The following is a 15,666-nucleotide window of genomic DNA, read 5'->3' on the forward strand; positions in this document are numbered from 1 at the left end:
ACAATTTTTTCTCACATTTTAAGTTGGATACTTAGGTAATTAATCTTTATACTTCTAACATAAATTCTTAAGGTTGTAACTTTTCCTTTATGTACTACTTTGGCTGCATCCTACAAATTTTGGTATGTAGTAGTCTCATCATGCACTTTTAAATTCTTCTTTTTAAATTTATGTTATGATTTTTTTCACCCATAAATAATTTGGAAGGATATTTCTTAAGCATATGGATTTTTTTCTAATTATTCTTTGATGGCTTATTATCTAACATAACTTTTGTGAGCACTGAAGTTGGTCTATATGAAATGAGTCCATTGAAGGGTGTCTGGGTGGCTCAGTGGGTTGAGCATCCAACTCTTGATTTAGGCTCAGGGCATGATCCCAGGGTCATAGGGACTGAGCCCTGCTTCAGCCTCCACACTGAGCGTGGAGCCTGCTTAACACTCTCTCTCTTCCTCTGCCCCTCTCCCCCACTCATACTCTTTCTCTAAAGTTAAAAAAAATAAAATTAGTCCATTGAAATTTTTTCAGATTTGCTTTGTGGCCTAATATATGTCTGTTTTTTTCTGAATATTCAATATATCTTTAAAAATAATTTGTCTTCTGCAGTTATTGTGTATATATAGTATTTTTAAAAATGTATCCATTAGATAAAGTTTATAAGTTTTTGGTCTAAATCCTCTATAATCTTATTGATTTTTGTCTCTCATGTATCAATTAGTAAAAGAAATATGCAAAATCTCCTACTATGGTTTTGATTTTATTTTTTCCTTGTAGTTTTACTAATTTTCATTTAAATGTGTACATTTGGTAACATAAGTTTAGAATTTATGTATTCTTGGAAATGTAATCATTTCATCATTATGTACTGATCTTTTTATAATAATGCTATTATTTAAGTCTATTTTATCCAATATTAACATAGCTACATCAACTTTCTTTTATATATATTTAATGTAGGTGCCCCTACATCAACTTTCTTTTCATTAGTATTTTGACTGATGTTTTTTCAGGAGTTCCTTCATTTTCAGCCTTTCTGTGTGATTCTCTTAATGTGTCTCTTGACAGTAGCATATAAATAGATTTTATTTATCCAATCAGACATTTACTGACATATTTGTATTTATTTCTACCATTTTATCACATCACTATATATGTCATATGTAACCCTTTAATGTTTCCATTTTCCCCCTTTATTCCTTCTTTTGATTGTTCCCCTCTCCCTTTATTTCCTCCTCTTTTGGAAGGTATATATTCTATTTTGGTGCCTTTGCTAAAACTTTAATTTAACAGGACATACCTGGGGCACCTAGGTGGCTCAGTCGGTTAAGCATCCAACTTCAGCTCAGGTCATGATCTGACTGTTCATGGTTTCGAGCCCCACATCAGGCTCTATGCTGAACAGTTCAGAACCTGGAGACTGCTTCAGATTCTGTGTGTGTGTCTCTCTCTTTGCCCCTTCCCCCCTCGTGTTCTCTCTCTCTCTCTCAAAAATAAACATCAAAAAAAAAAAAAAAAGAAAATCAAATTGGAGACATTCTCCAAAGACGGACTTACAGTCATCAAAAGTGTCAAGAGGGGCGCCTGGGTGGCGCAGTTGGTTAAGCGTCCGACTTCAGCCAGGTCACGATCTCGGGGTCCGTGAGTTCGAGCCCTGCGTCGGGCTCTGGGCTGATGGCTCAGAGCCTGGAGCCTGTTTCCGATTCTGTGTCTCCCTCTCTCTCTGCCCCTCCCCCGTTCATGCTCTGTCTCTCTCTGTCCCAAAAATAAATAAACGTTGAAAAAAAAATTTTTTTAAATAAAAAAAAAAGTGTCAAGACTATAAAAGGGCAAGACTGAGAAACTTTCAGACTAAAGAAGATTAAAGAGACATGACATTTCAACACAATGTGTGATTCTGAACTGAATCCTTTAGTGCAAATGACATTATTGGCATACCTGGTGAAACTTGGATGGAATCTAATATAGATGGTAGTAATGTATTAATATTAATTTCTTGATTTTGATAATATATTGTGGTTATGTAGGGACATCTTCAGGGGTGATGTGGCATTAGGTCAGCAATTTAGTCTCAAATGGTTCAGGGAAAAAAAGCTCTTTGCACTATATTTGCAACTTTTCTGTGATTTTGAGATTTGATAGATGGATTTTTTTTTTTAAGTATGGTGCAGTCTTTAAAAATATCTTGTGAGTTATACTTCTAATCTTAAAATAATTTTTAAAATTCAAATTGAAGCTCCATAGGCCATATATTGGTGCTTCCAAACAGTGAGGTTATTCTTGGCTTTTGATGGATCATGAAATCTTAAGATTGTTCTCCCATAAGGTGATTGACCTTATTTACCTGGAGATTTCTAGTGTGACTTGTCTGGAGCTACTAAGTAAGCCTGATTGTTCATGGCTTCTTTTTCACCCAGGTTGGCCATTTCAAGATTCTACTTCTCTCCCAGGAAGAAATGATCAAGTCTCAAATGAGTTTTAAATAATGTGTTTCTTTTACTTTTTTATTCTGCACTGCAGATAAAGTAGGTCACAATAATCTCAACAATAAGATGAGAAACTAAATGGATACAAATATGTCAGGAAAAAATATAAATTAGTAAGACCATGCAAAAATTGCAATTAGACTATACAGAAATAAGTTAATTTAGAATTGAGCTTTAAATTTGAATCTGACCTTCAAAGGAAAAACAAATTAGGACATAAAATTAGCAAGATTGATTACATAGTTTATGTTGTCTTCCATTTATAAAGCTAATTAATATCTCAGAGGAAAATAAACAATTTTCATGGATACAAAGTAAAGTGCTTTTGCATAATTTTGAAGTTGTGGCCCATAGTTAGTCTTTCCTAAGCCTTCTTTACTTTGGTCTCAAAAAATGAAGTGTTTCTCCTCTCAAAAATATTGTATTATCTTTTCTATTCTTGATCCCATTTTTTCCTGTGTTTTCTAGGACATTTCTTCATCTGTTAATACTTAAATATATGAAATAGTTCTTTCTTTACACATTCCCCTTTCTTTACTTATGTCATTTTCCATATCCTGGGAGAAAAACAATTCTTCTATGTGTCCCTATTAGTTAATTCTGATAATAAATAAGTGCATAGACTTTAGAGATAAAAAGGTTTCAATCCTGGCTCCATCACCTTATGTGTGACCATGGGCAAGTTACTTAAACTGTCACTACCTTAGTTTTATCACCTAAAGATGAGTCTAAATTTTTGGATGGTGGTTTTTTTTTTTTTTTGAGAATTAATGAGTTGTTATATATAACTTGTTCAGAGCAGTGATTGGTACTATTAAGTGTTTAATTAATGTTTGTCAGATTTTTTCTGTCAGGAATAGTACTAACTTAGATCTTGGTGATATCTTTCTATCTCATCCCATTTGTATTATTTTTGTAAGAAAGTCCTCAAAGTATAGGATGTATGAAAGTAAGGATGCCTCACTTTCTTATTTCCATTACAAATGATTTTTTTCTTATTCTGTACTCTTTTGGAAGTTAGGTTTTGGGTTTTTTGTTATTTTGTTAGTTTTATAAGAAGGAAAGTTAAAATCTGGTCTTCATGACTTTTTTTTTTTTAAGAAATTTGAAATCTCAGGGTGCCTGGGTGGCTCAGTCAGTTAAGTGTCCGACTCTTGGTTTCAGCTCAGGTCACGATCCCGCAGTTCATGAGTTCGAGCCCCATGTCAGTCTCTGTGCTGACAGCTCAGAGCCTGGAGCTTGTTTTGGTTTCTGTGTCTCCCTCTCTCTGCCCTTCCCCTGCTCACTCTGTCTCCCTCTCTCTCTCAAAAATAAATAAACATTAAAAAAATTAAAGAAAAGAAATCTGAAATCTCTTCTTTAGCTTCATAAATCCTAATAGGGATCCTTCATAGGTCCTAATGGGGTTGGGGGGGAGGGGCTCGATCCCATGAACAGAGAGATCATGACCTGAGCCAAAATCAAGAGTAGGATGCTATTTTGGGATGAGCACTGGGTGTTGTATGGAAACCAATTTGACAATAAATTTCATATATTGAAAAAAAAAAGAGTAGGATGCTAAACTGACTGAGCCAGACAGGCACCCCAATATATCTGTTAATGAATAGACTATCAACTCACCAATCCAGATATCATTTTTAAGCTGGAGCAGAAAGAAAAGCCTTGGATTGTAGAGAAAGAAATGTTAAGATGTTCAGATAAGTGACTGACACGTGTGAATGGTACAAAGTCACATAACAGTTGTTTAGAAGATAACACCTCTGAAATGTTTTCCAATGTTATTGTCTTAAAAGTCCCAGTCTTTTGAGTGGTAGTTGCTATAACTTCTCAGATACCTAGATGGCACTTCAATATATTTCTTATACATCAGGTTTTTCTTTTTATTGAAATTTAGGGGATTATATTCTGGATACCAAGTATCCCCACTTTCTTTGCACTTTGTTTTCATGATTATTTTCCCTTTTACTTGCATTTTTATTCTTTACCTCACCTGCTTTCTTATAGTTATTTGTTTATGTATTCAGTCCTTCAGAATTCTGGTCTTACCAAAACTATTTGACACACAGTTTCATTTTTTATTTCTTTCTCATTTAACTCTTTTCATACATTGTGAAATGGCTCAGAATCATAAATTTAGAGCCATAGGCATAACTTTCATTGCCCTTTTAATGCCTATATCATACTTTAAAAAACTCTCCCATTCCACCCCCATTTTGTTATATAAGTTGCTGCCTTCCTGCCAGCCCAACTCTAACCTTACTACCCTGTGGGTTTTTTGGTTCTTTTTTTTCTACCAGTTATCTTGTGAAATATAACAAACTATCAAAAATGCATAAAACATAAATGTATGACTTTTTTTCAAGTTTTTCAATTACAGTTAGTTAACATATAGTGTAATATTAGCTTCAGAAGTAGAATTCAGTGATAAATCACTTCTATACAACACCCAGTGCTCATCGCAACAACTGCCCTCCTTAATACCCATCACCCATTTAATCCATCCCCCCAACTCCCCTCCAGCAACCCTAAGTTCTCTATAGTTAAGAGTCTGTTTTATGGTTGCTTATCTCTCTTTTTTCCCCTCTATTCATCTGTTTCATTTCTTAAATTCTACATATGAGTGAAACCATGTGGTATTTGTCTTTCTCTGACTTATTTCACTTAGCATAATATACTCTAGCTCCATTCATGCCATTGCAAATGGAGCATTTCATTCTTTTTATGGCTGAGTAATATTCTGAATGTATGTATATATACATACATTCATTCATCACTCAGTGGACATTTGAGCTCTTTCCATAGTTTGGCTATTGTTGGTAATGCAGCTATAAACATTGAGGTGCATGTGTCCTTTCAAATTAGTATTTTTGTATTCTTTGGGTAAATACTTAGTAGTGCAATGGCCGGATCATAGAGCGTGGGGGATAAGCTTAGGAATCCCCCGGGGCTTACACCAATGAGTTAACAAGGCATAAAGAAATACAAAGTCATAAAATGCTCACACCCAAGTTTGGGTAAATCAGATTGGCACCCCAAGAATAGGGAGGCACAAAGGTGCCAGGATTAGGGAGGTGCAGATGCACCCCAAAATAGAGAGGAGGTGCAGAGCCCCCAAAATAGGGAGAGGCAAAGGCCTGAAATAGAAATGGTGCAAAGGTGCCCAACACATAGGTATATGAAATAAACAAGATTAGATATTCAGGATGGAAGCACCCCCAATTTAGTACTATAGCAGAAAAGCTGCTTTCACGGGAGAATAGAGCCAAGTTAGGTAAATTGGTGAATTGGACTATGGACCGCTGCGCAGCAGGCAAAGCAGCCGGAGTGGAGATGGTTAACAAAAGAAAAGGTGCCTTGTCAACCCTTAGGTTATTCCCCCTATCTGTCTCATCCCCAGGCTAGCCAAGATAAACCAAGGTGCTGCCTCATGTCCGCTGTAAACAACCTTTCTCCTGACTGCCCAGCGCCTGGATTTTGTTTTGTATTAACCTAAACCCCTAACCACGGGTATCTTCAAGACTCCTTTTCCTCATGTCCACAAGTAAATGTTCACAGATTCATTGCCTTTTGTACACGTCCATCACCATGTTTGTAAGCCTTCTGATCCTAATAAAAATGGGGTAAGGACCCTTATTCGGGGTTCATGTCTTTTCCCAGACATTAGCCGTCTCTTGCTTTCAATCCTGCGTCCCGCTCTTTTGCTAGACAAGAGAGAACTTTAGACCCAGAGTCTACAACAATAGAGTAGTTTTATTTTTAACTTTCTGAGGAACCTCCATACTGTTTTCCAAGTGGCTGCACTAGTTTGCATTCCCACTAACAGTATAAGAGTATAACATAACAAATTATTATTAAACATCCATGTAAGCAGTATCCTGGTTAAGATACAGAACATTGCCAATTCCCCAAAAGCCCTTCACCAATGCCTTGCAATCACTATTCCAACCCTTTATCCTAAATATAACAATATCCTGACCTTTATGATCATGACTTTTTTTCTTTTTAGTTTCCATAGAGTGTTTTTAATTTTTCCAAATCAATTTTATTGAGGAGTAATATGCTATATTAGTTTTCCAGGACTGCCATAACAAGGCACCACAAACTGTGTGGCTTAAACAACATAAATCATTGTCTCATAATTCTGGAGGCTACAAGTCTGATATCAAGATGTTGGCAAGGCTGGTTCCTTTTGAGGGCCGTGAGGGAAGGATCAGTCCCAGTTCATGCTCCTTGGCTTGTAGATGGCTATTTTCTTCCTGTGTGTTCACATCATCTTCCCACTGTACATATGTGTCCTAATCTATGTTTTTTGTTTTTTTTTAAGTAAGCTCTGCACTCAGTGTGGGATCTGAACTCATGACCCCGAGATCAAGAGTTGTATGCTTTACTGACTGAGCCAGCCAGATGCCCCTGTCCTAATCTATTCTTCTTTTTTCTTTTCCTTTTTCTTTTTTTAAATAATTTATTATTTTTTTTTTAAATTTATATCCAAGTTAGCATATAGTGCAACAATGATTTCAGGAGTAGATTCCTTAATGCCCCTCACCCATTTACCCCATTCCCCTTCCCACAACCCCTCCAGCAACCCTCTTTCTCTATATTTGTCTCTTATGTTTTGTCCCCTTCCCGGTTTTTATATTATTCTTGCTTCCCTTCCCTTATGTTCATCTGTTTTGTATCTTAAATGTCTTAATCTATTCTTATAACAATACCAGTCACATTGAATTAGGGGCCTACCCTAATCCAGTATGATCTCATCTTAACTAATTATGTCTGCAATGACCCTATTTCCAAATAAAGTCATATTCTAAGGTGACTGGGATTACAACTTCAACCTATGGGGGTGTCTAGGTGGCTAAGTCAGTTGAGTGTCTGACTCTTGATTTTAGCTCACTACAACCTGAGACCAAAGTGGAATGTTGTTTGACTTCCTGGAGAAATCTAAATGCCAAGGGAAGGGTTGACTAGTGCTGCTTTTCCATCAGCCAACAATCTCAGAGTGTATCCAGAATAAGAATGCATGAATGTTTCCCAAGGACCAGATGTGGCCCTAGGTCTAATAAAGGAAAGCCACTTAGAGAATTGAATAAACTTTAGCATAGAGAATCTAGAAGTATTATTAAAATCCTAAGGGCTGGAGATACATTTGTCTGAATCAAAGGAACTTTAGGGGCACCTGGGTGACTCAGTGGTTGAGCGTCCTACCCTTGACTTCGGGTTGTGGTCCTGGGGTTGTGGGATCAAGCCCCGTGTCGGGCTCTGTACTGGGCATGGAACCTACATGAGATTCTCTCCCTCTGCCCCCATCTCTAAAATAAAAAATAATAAAACAATTTTTAAAAGGAACTAAAAGTTCCCAACTGCTGGCTGTTCTCCAAAGAATGCACAAAAGCATTCCATTAGGTAGTCATCTATAAATATCTGCCAATTGCAGATAATCACAATGTTGAATCACACAGTTTCAGTCAAGTAAGAAATTACCTGAACCCTTTTCCTTATTTTAGGTCTAATCTTGAAGAGATCAGAAATTAACACCATTTGCAACATGACAGATCTAGAGAGTATTATGCTAAGCGAAATAAGTCAGTCAGAGAAGGGCAAAAACCATATGATTACACTCATGTGGAATTTAAGAAACAAAATAAACAGTCATGGGGGAAAAAGAGAGGAAAACCAAAAAACCAACTTTTAGTAACTATAGAGAACAAACTGATGGTTGCCAGAGGGGAGGGGGTAATGGGCTAAATAGGTGATGGGGATTAAGGAGTGCACTTGATGATAAGCATCACATGTTGTATATAAATGTTGAATCACGAAAGTGTACACCTGAAACTAATACTCCACTGTATGTTAACCAACTGGAATTTAAATAAAAACCTAAAAAAAAAAAAAAACTAGTTAGCCAACTAAGTGATGAGTAAAAGTACTACCATGGTAAAGACAAGTTATTTCTATCTCCTTCCCTGATGGAGACTGCAACAGACTGAAATGTAATTAAGAAGAAGCCTCAAAAGATAAAGTTTGAAGTCTTCATATACTGGATTGCCTAAGAATGACTGAAACCAATGAGTTCCCATGTTTCATCTGGTGGAAGAACCAACCTCAGTGAATTCACTGAATAAATTTAAGTGGGCACCAGGCAATAAAAATAGTTGCCAAGGATCCAACCTATTAATTAGCTGCACACAGTAAAGAGGCAGTACAGAAAAGTGGTTAAGTGTACAGACTTGAAGCAGACTACTCCAAGTTGAACTATAAAAACTTTTATTTTCTCAGATCCAGTAAGACAGTACTTTATGTGCAAAAGTATTGCCAGCAATATTGTGCTTCATTACGAAAACGGAGTTGCCATCATTTTCATAAGTATCTCCACAGTTTGGTCTGAATCATGGCTCTGCCACTGTAGCTTTGCAAACTTGGCCAAGTTATTTTATTTCCTTGTGCCTCACTTTCCTCACCTAAAATGGAGATAACAATTTCTACCTACAGGTGGTGTGAGGATTCAGTAAGTTTATATACAAATGGTAAGTAGACATGTTCTAAGGAATATTGTCTGGCACTATAAACATTCTATAAATGATAACCATTATACATTCCAGGATATCTTGTGGTAAGAATTCCATACATGATCTCTTTTTTTTTTTTTTTTAATTTTTTTTTCAACGTTTATTTATTTTGGGACAGAGAGAGACAGAGCATGAACGGGGGAGGGGCAGAGAGAGAGGGAGACACAGAATCCGAAACAGGCTCCAGGCTCTGAGCTGTCAGCCCAGAGCCCGACGCGGGGCTCGAACTCCCGGACCGCGAGATCGTGACCTGGCTGAAGTCGGACGCTTAACCGACTGCGCCACCCAGGCGCCCCCATGATCTCTTTTTAACCAGATTCAACTACCCAAAACAGGAAACTAGTGTGCACTGTGAGTCACACGTAGGGAGATTACACCTATCAACACAGTGGCAACAGTCATTGATTCTCATTGGCTGAAGCCCTGGTAGAGCCAGTTCTCAGAATCATGGGGACTGAGTGGCAGGGGCAGTGACAATGGTTTTTCCACTAGCCCAATGATGTGTTCCAAGATTTCTCTTGGTTTTACTGTCCTTGATCCTTTGCCCTCACCTTCACACCTGAGATTCTGAAAACTATCCTTTAATAAACCCCTTTCTACTTAAACTAGCTGTAACTCTGCTGTGGATTAAAAACTTTGACAGGAGAAACAGATAAACTGTAACATATATGTAATGGAATATTAGTCCAGACACAAAAATAAAGTTTATTTGTATATCTCAGCCTGAATAGGTCTCAAAAATAAATAAGGAAATTTATGGAAAGGTAGTATCATTTGAGGAAATTATAAACTATGCAAAATAACATGTTAATAGGTACACATACATTATCTCTCATGATTTGAACATGTATTATCCAAATATTCAGTGTTTAAAATTTTTCACCCCACATGAACCATCTGAATAAAAACCTCTTGATAATTAATCTTAATTCTCATACTATGTAAAAAGTTTAAATTGAAGCAAGTCTGGGTGATAGGATGTAGAGTATTGTGGTCACATCTCGGCCAACCTAATTGATTTTGTTTGTTTCAAACTTCTATTTCTGTTTAAACATGTTCACTATCACTATCATTTCTCCAAGCATGTAGCCCTTTATAGATTCCAATTCACTTCCACTATGTGTTCAGGAGCACTACCAACATTTAATTTAGAGTATTTTTTACATTATATCTTTGTTGGGTTTCATTAGAGAACATGCCCCTTGTGTTATAAAAGAAAAACATGATTGAATTTCTTTTGTTAAAGAATTCTATGTTTAGGGGCACCTGGGTGGCTCAGTTGGTCAAGCGTCCGACTTCGGCTTATGTCATGATCTCAGTTTGTGAGTTCGAGCCCTGCATTGGGCTCTGTGCTAACAGCTCAGAGCCTGGAGCCTGCTTCAGATTCTGTGTCTCCTCCTGTCTCTGCCCCTCCCATGCTCATGCTCTGTCTCTGTCTCTCAATAAGAAATAAATGTTAAAAAAAAATTTTTTTTTAAAAGTCACGTGTTTAAATGCTTTATGTTCATGAGAAGTTTTTAGTGGATTATTTTATAGATGATAAAGAGTATCTTAGTTGCATTAAGAAAAGTGGAGTTAGGGAATGAGATAAATACACAGTACTAAGAAATGGCTCCTACCACTTCAAAATTACCCATCCAGAGGCACCTAGGTGGCTCAGTTGAGCATCTCTCTCTCTCTTTTTTAAAAGTGTTTATTTATTTTGAGAGAGAGACAAAGTGTGAGCAGGGAAGGGAAGAGAGAGAGGGAGACAGAGAACCCAAAGCAGCATTCAGGCTCTGAGCTGTTAGCACAGAGCCCAACGCAGGGCTCAAACCCACATACTGTGAGACCACGACCTGAGCTGAAGTTAGAGGCTTAACCATCTGAGCTACCCAGGCGCCCCAAGCATCTGATTCTTACTTTTGGCTCAGGTCATGATCCCAGGGTTGTGGATTGAGCCCCACTTTGGGCTCTGCACTGAGCATGGAGCCTGTTTAAGATTTTCTCTCTCTCTCTCTCTCTCTCTCTCTCTCTCTCTTTCTCTCCCCTCTGCCCCTCTCCCCTGCTCATGTGCTCCCTAAAATAAAATAGTTTGAAAAAATAAAAATTAGCCATCCAACACATTTAGGGAATAAATTAGATCTGGAAAAGTGATAGATACCTGTATATGGGCTAGAATTATACATACTAAATCTATAGGGGTACCTGGGTGGCTCAGTCCGTTGAGCATCTGACTTTGGCTCTGGTCATTATTTTGCAGTTGGTGGGTTGGAGACCCACATGGGGCTCACTGCTGTCAGCATGGAGCCTGCTCTGGATCCTCTGTCTCTCTTTGCACCTCCTCCACTCATCCTCTCTCTCTCAAAAATAAATAAACATACATACATACATAAATAAATAGATAAATCTATAATAGGGCTGCCTCAGGAAAAGATTTGAGAAACAATGGGTCTTTGACATTCATAGTTAATGTTTCATATATTTACTATAAAAATATGAAGCAAACATATATGTTAACATGTATTAATTTTATATAATACATGAGAACCTTGTCGCATTTTCTGAACTATTCAAAAGAATTTATCCATCCCATTCGTTGCATACTAATCAGAAAGTTAAAAATTATTATGTATACCATGGAAAGGTCTAGTAGTCACTACCTTAATCAGTGAACAAATTTAGCAGTACCAATACTAGGACAACTTATTTTACTTATATAATTATATTTAATACTTTATATTCTACAGTGTATCTTCTGCTATAGTAAGTACATATCATCATTCTATTTATTTTTTACCAAAACTGCTTCTCCTGCATTTATTCATGAGGAAATAGACAAATTTTGAAAGTTGGACATTCTGCTAAGCCTAGATTCTAAAAATGGTAGTGTCTAAAAGAATGAGATGAGATGAGAGCCTCGATCAGATCCTTGTTTGGAAAAACATTTCATAAGCCAGTTTTGAGATAATTTGAGAACTTATGGAATTATTTTTAATTTTCTAATATTGTGCTCTTATAATTAAGACAATCTCCTTATTTTTAGATTATGCATGAAGTATTTAGGAGTGAAATGTAACTCCTAATAAAGTAGGAGTAATAAAATAAAAATAACTCCATATAAAATTAATAAAGATGTGGCAGGATGTTAACAACTAAGTCAACCTAGGATGTGATGGATAGTCATTGCACTATTATTTTAGCTTTCCTGTAGTTTTAGAAACCTTCAGTAGAAAAATTTGGGGGGAAATTTAGCTTAAAAAGACTTTAAAATACAAAAAATATTAGAAGATATTTAGGAAAATGTGAATAATCTTGGGGTGTATGTAGGAAACACTATGTAGATTATATTTCATTCCAGAAAAGTAAAAATAAAATCTATGACAAAGGATATATTAAAAAACAAGACAGACTGAAAAATTATTTTTACAACACATATGATAAAGGTAATAGCCATAAACACAAAAAACTTCTACAAATTAATGAAAGAAAAATACAATAGAAATTGCGCAGACTATCAATAGGTAATTTACAGAAAATTCATATGGCTCATAAGCAAATGATATCATGCTCAATCTACCCAATATTTAAATAAATTCAAATTAAAGCAATGACATATTTTTCATCAGAAAGACTGACAAAGAGCACCAAGTGCTGTTAAATTGTGGGAAAATGGGGGCGCCTGGGTGGCGCAGTCGGTTGGGCGTCCGACTTCAGCCAGGTCATGATCTCGTGGTCCGTGAGTTCGAGCCCCTCGTCAGGCTCTGGGCTGATGGCTCGGAGCCTGGAGCCTGTTTCCGATTCTGTGTCTCCCTCTCTCTGCCCCTCCCCCGTTCATGCTCTGTCTCTCTCTGTCCCAAAAATAAATAAAAGTTAAAAAAAAAATAAAAAAAAATTGTGGGAAAATGAAAATGGGCAACTCAAACAGTGTTGATGGACTGAATGTACTATATCTGGAAAGTAATGTTACTAGCTATTATAATAAAAAAAAATACACATACTACCTGATGTAAGAATCTATCTTACAGAAATAAAAACATATATGCAAGTATTTATGTATAAAGATATTTATTGACAATTGTCTAATGCAACAAGGAAGTGGAAACAATATAAACATTCATCAATAAACAATACGAACATATAATACTTCTGCATACGTAGTATTCTGTAGCTACTGACACTAAAATGAGTAAGTTAGATTTATATGTACCTGGAAAGATGTCCATGATGTATTTTATAGGAAAAGTCACAGTTTGATGTCCATATAGTGATCCTTTTTAAATATATAAATATCCACAAACAACCATGAAAAAAAGAACCATGTATAAACATGTACATTTCAGCATACAGAAAGCTACAGAAAAGTATTAATGAAGCTTCTAACATGTTAGTTTAGGAAGCCATATTTTCTTTTTCCTTTATGTATATTTGCTATAATTTCTCATTTTGGAGGTAATTGCATTATGTAATTTCAGAAGGCAATTCAGTCCAATATGATAAGAAAAACTACATAAAAATATAAGTTTAATTTCTAACATTTCTTTTGAGAATAAGTAAAAAACCATTAGAAGTAGAGAACAAAGTAATGGCACCATGGTCCACTTGACCATCTTTATTCTTCTATTTGTTATACCATTTACCTTAAAAAAAACAACCTCTAATTCTGAAAGCTTGATTTATGGACTAGATATATCAGTGATAACGCCATTTATTTTATTACCATGCTTCTAAAATCCCACAAACCTGTTTTCTTGTTTTTTGTTTTCAATATCTCATTAAGTTGAACTAAGAAGTGGGGTATAGGGAAGAGTAAGAAAGGACTGTGAAGGAAGATCATTACATAGAGGGATTTCCCTTTTTTAAAAGGACAAGGGTCCCATATGTAGAAGAAGAATGTGACTAGTTTACAGAGAAAGCAACTTGCTCTCTCATAAACTTAGTGGGCCTCAAGCTATAATGTTTTAGAATTTCCACCCCTGAGATTATTTCTTTCAGCTAGAGCAGTGTTTACAAAAATAGTTCACATGCAAAAGATATTAATAGGCATTATAAGAAGGGATTTATGGTCAAGTAAGTTTGGCACATGATGAGTTGAAGTTGAAAAAGCTGCTTTACTACAATATTTATTACAGCCCTGATGAAATACAATGAACTTATTGCTTCAAAAAGACCTTGAGAAACTTAACAGAAGACCATGGGGGAAGGGAAGGAGAAAAAAAATAGTTCCAGAGAGGGAGGGAGGCAAACTACAAGAGACTCTTAAATACAGGGAACAAACTGAGGATGGACAGGGGTGGGGGGAGAGGGAAAATGGGTGATAGGCATTGAGGAGGGCACTTGTTGGGATGAGCATTGACTTATGAGTATATAAGTCAATCTGACAATAAATTATATTCAAAAAAAGTGATATGAAATATGCCATGATTTACAGGCTTGTTTGATCACACAGTCTTTCTTTCTAATATCATCTGAGTTCTAGCATTACTTGAAATTACTACAGGAAATTTTAGCCTAACATATTATCTGTGGAATTAACACAGAGATATGGTCCTTAGTAAAAGGATTCAAAACAAATCGTTTTAAGGTAGCACATGCTATATTACTTTTACATCATTATAAAAATATTTTTCATGAGACATCCTATAGAGGCACCTGGGTGGCTCAGCTGGTTAAGCTTTTGACTCTTGATTTCGGCTCAGGTCATGATCCCAGGTCATAGGATCAAGCCCCGTGTTGGGCTCCACACTGAGCACGGAGCCTGCTTAAGATTCACTCTCTCTCCATCTGCTCCCCACCCTGCTCATACACTCTCTAAAATAAAAAAGAAAACACATCCTATAAAATGACAATAATCAAGGCAGTGTAATATTGGCAGAGGGATAGATACATAGATCAATGGAATAGAAGAGAAAACCCAGAGGTAAGATATACACAAATACATTCAATAGATTTTTGACAGAGGTACAAAGGCAATTTAATGGAGGAAACATAGACTTTTCAGCAAATGGTGCTAAAGTAAATGGACATCCATAAGCCAAAACAAACTAAGAAAGAACACCAAGCTAAAGCATACAATATACATGAAAAGTTAACTCAAAATGTATCACAGACTTATGTGTAAAACATAAAATCATGAAAAATTTATGCAAAAACATAGGAAAAAAGTCTTCAGGATCTGGGCTAGGCAAAGAATCCTTAGATTTGACAGCAAAGCAAGATCCATAAAAGGAAAAACTGGTAAAGCAGACCTTATCAAAATTGACAACTTTTGCTCTTCAAAAGACCCTTTTAAAGGGGTGCCTGAGTGGCTCAGTCAGTTAAGTGTCTGACTCTCGACATTGGCTCAGGTCATGATCTCATGGTTTGCGGGATCAAGCCCCACGTGGGGCTCTGCACTGATAGTGCTGAGCCTGCTTAGGATTCTGTGTCTCCTCTCTCTCTGTTCCTCCCCTGCTTGCACACACACACACTCTCTGTCTCTCTCAAAACAAATAAACAAACAAACAAAAAGCCTTAAAAAAAAAAAAAGGAAAAAAAGATAAGCTACGCACCTGGAAAAATATTTGCAAACCACATAACAAAGGACTACTATCATCTAGAATACAGAAAATACTCTTTCAAATCCTAGGAGTGAAAAG

The 15,666-nt window shown here is 36.3% G+C and overlaps 1 protein-coding gene across 1 annotated transcript in view; it reads right to left on the reverse strand.

The window, feature by feature from the left end:
- The window catches only part of LOC124511190 (zinc finger protein 850-like), a 145,592-nt gene that overhangs the window by 43,686 nt on the left and 86,240 nt on the right, over positions 1-15,666 (reverse strand). The window contains 1 exon segment of the mRNA XM_047078186.1: positions 14,476-14,478. Coding sequence (XP_046934142.1) covers positions 14,476-14,478 — 3 coding nt within the window.

The sequence above is a fragment of the Lynx rufus genome, unplaced genomic scaffold (assembly GCF_022079265.1).
Source record: "Lynx rufus isolate CCGP_SWC_20201006 ecotype Redwood Valley unplaced genomic scaffold, mLynRuf1.p SCAF_16, whole genome shotgun sequence".
Lineage (NCBI taxonomy): Eukaryota > Metazoa > Chordata > Mammalia > Carnivora > Felidae > Lynx > Lynx rufus.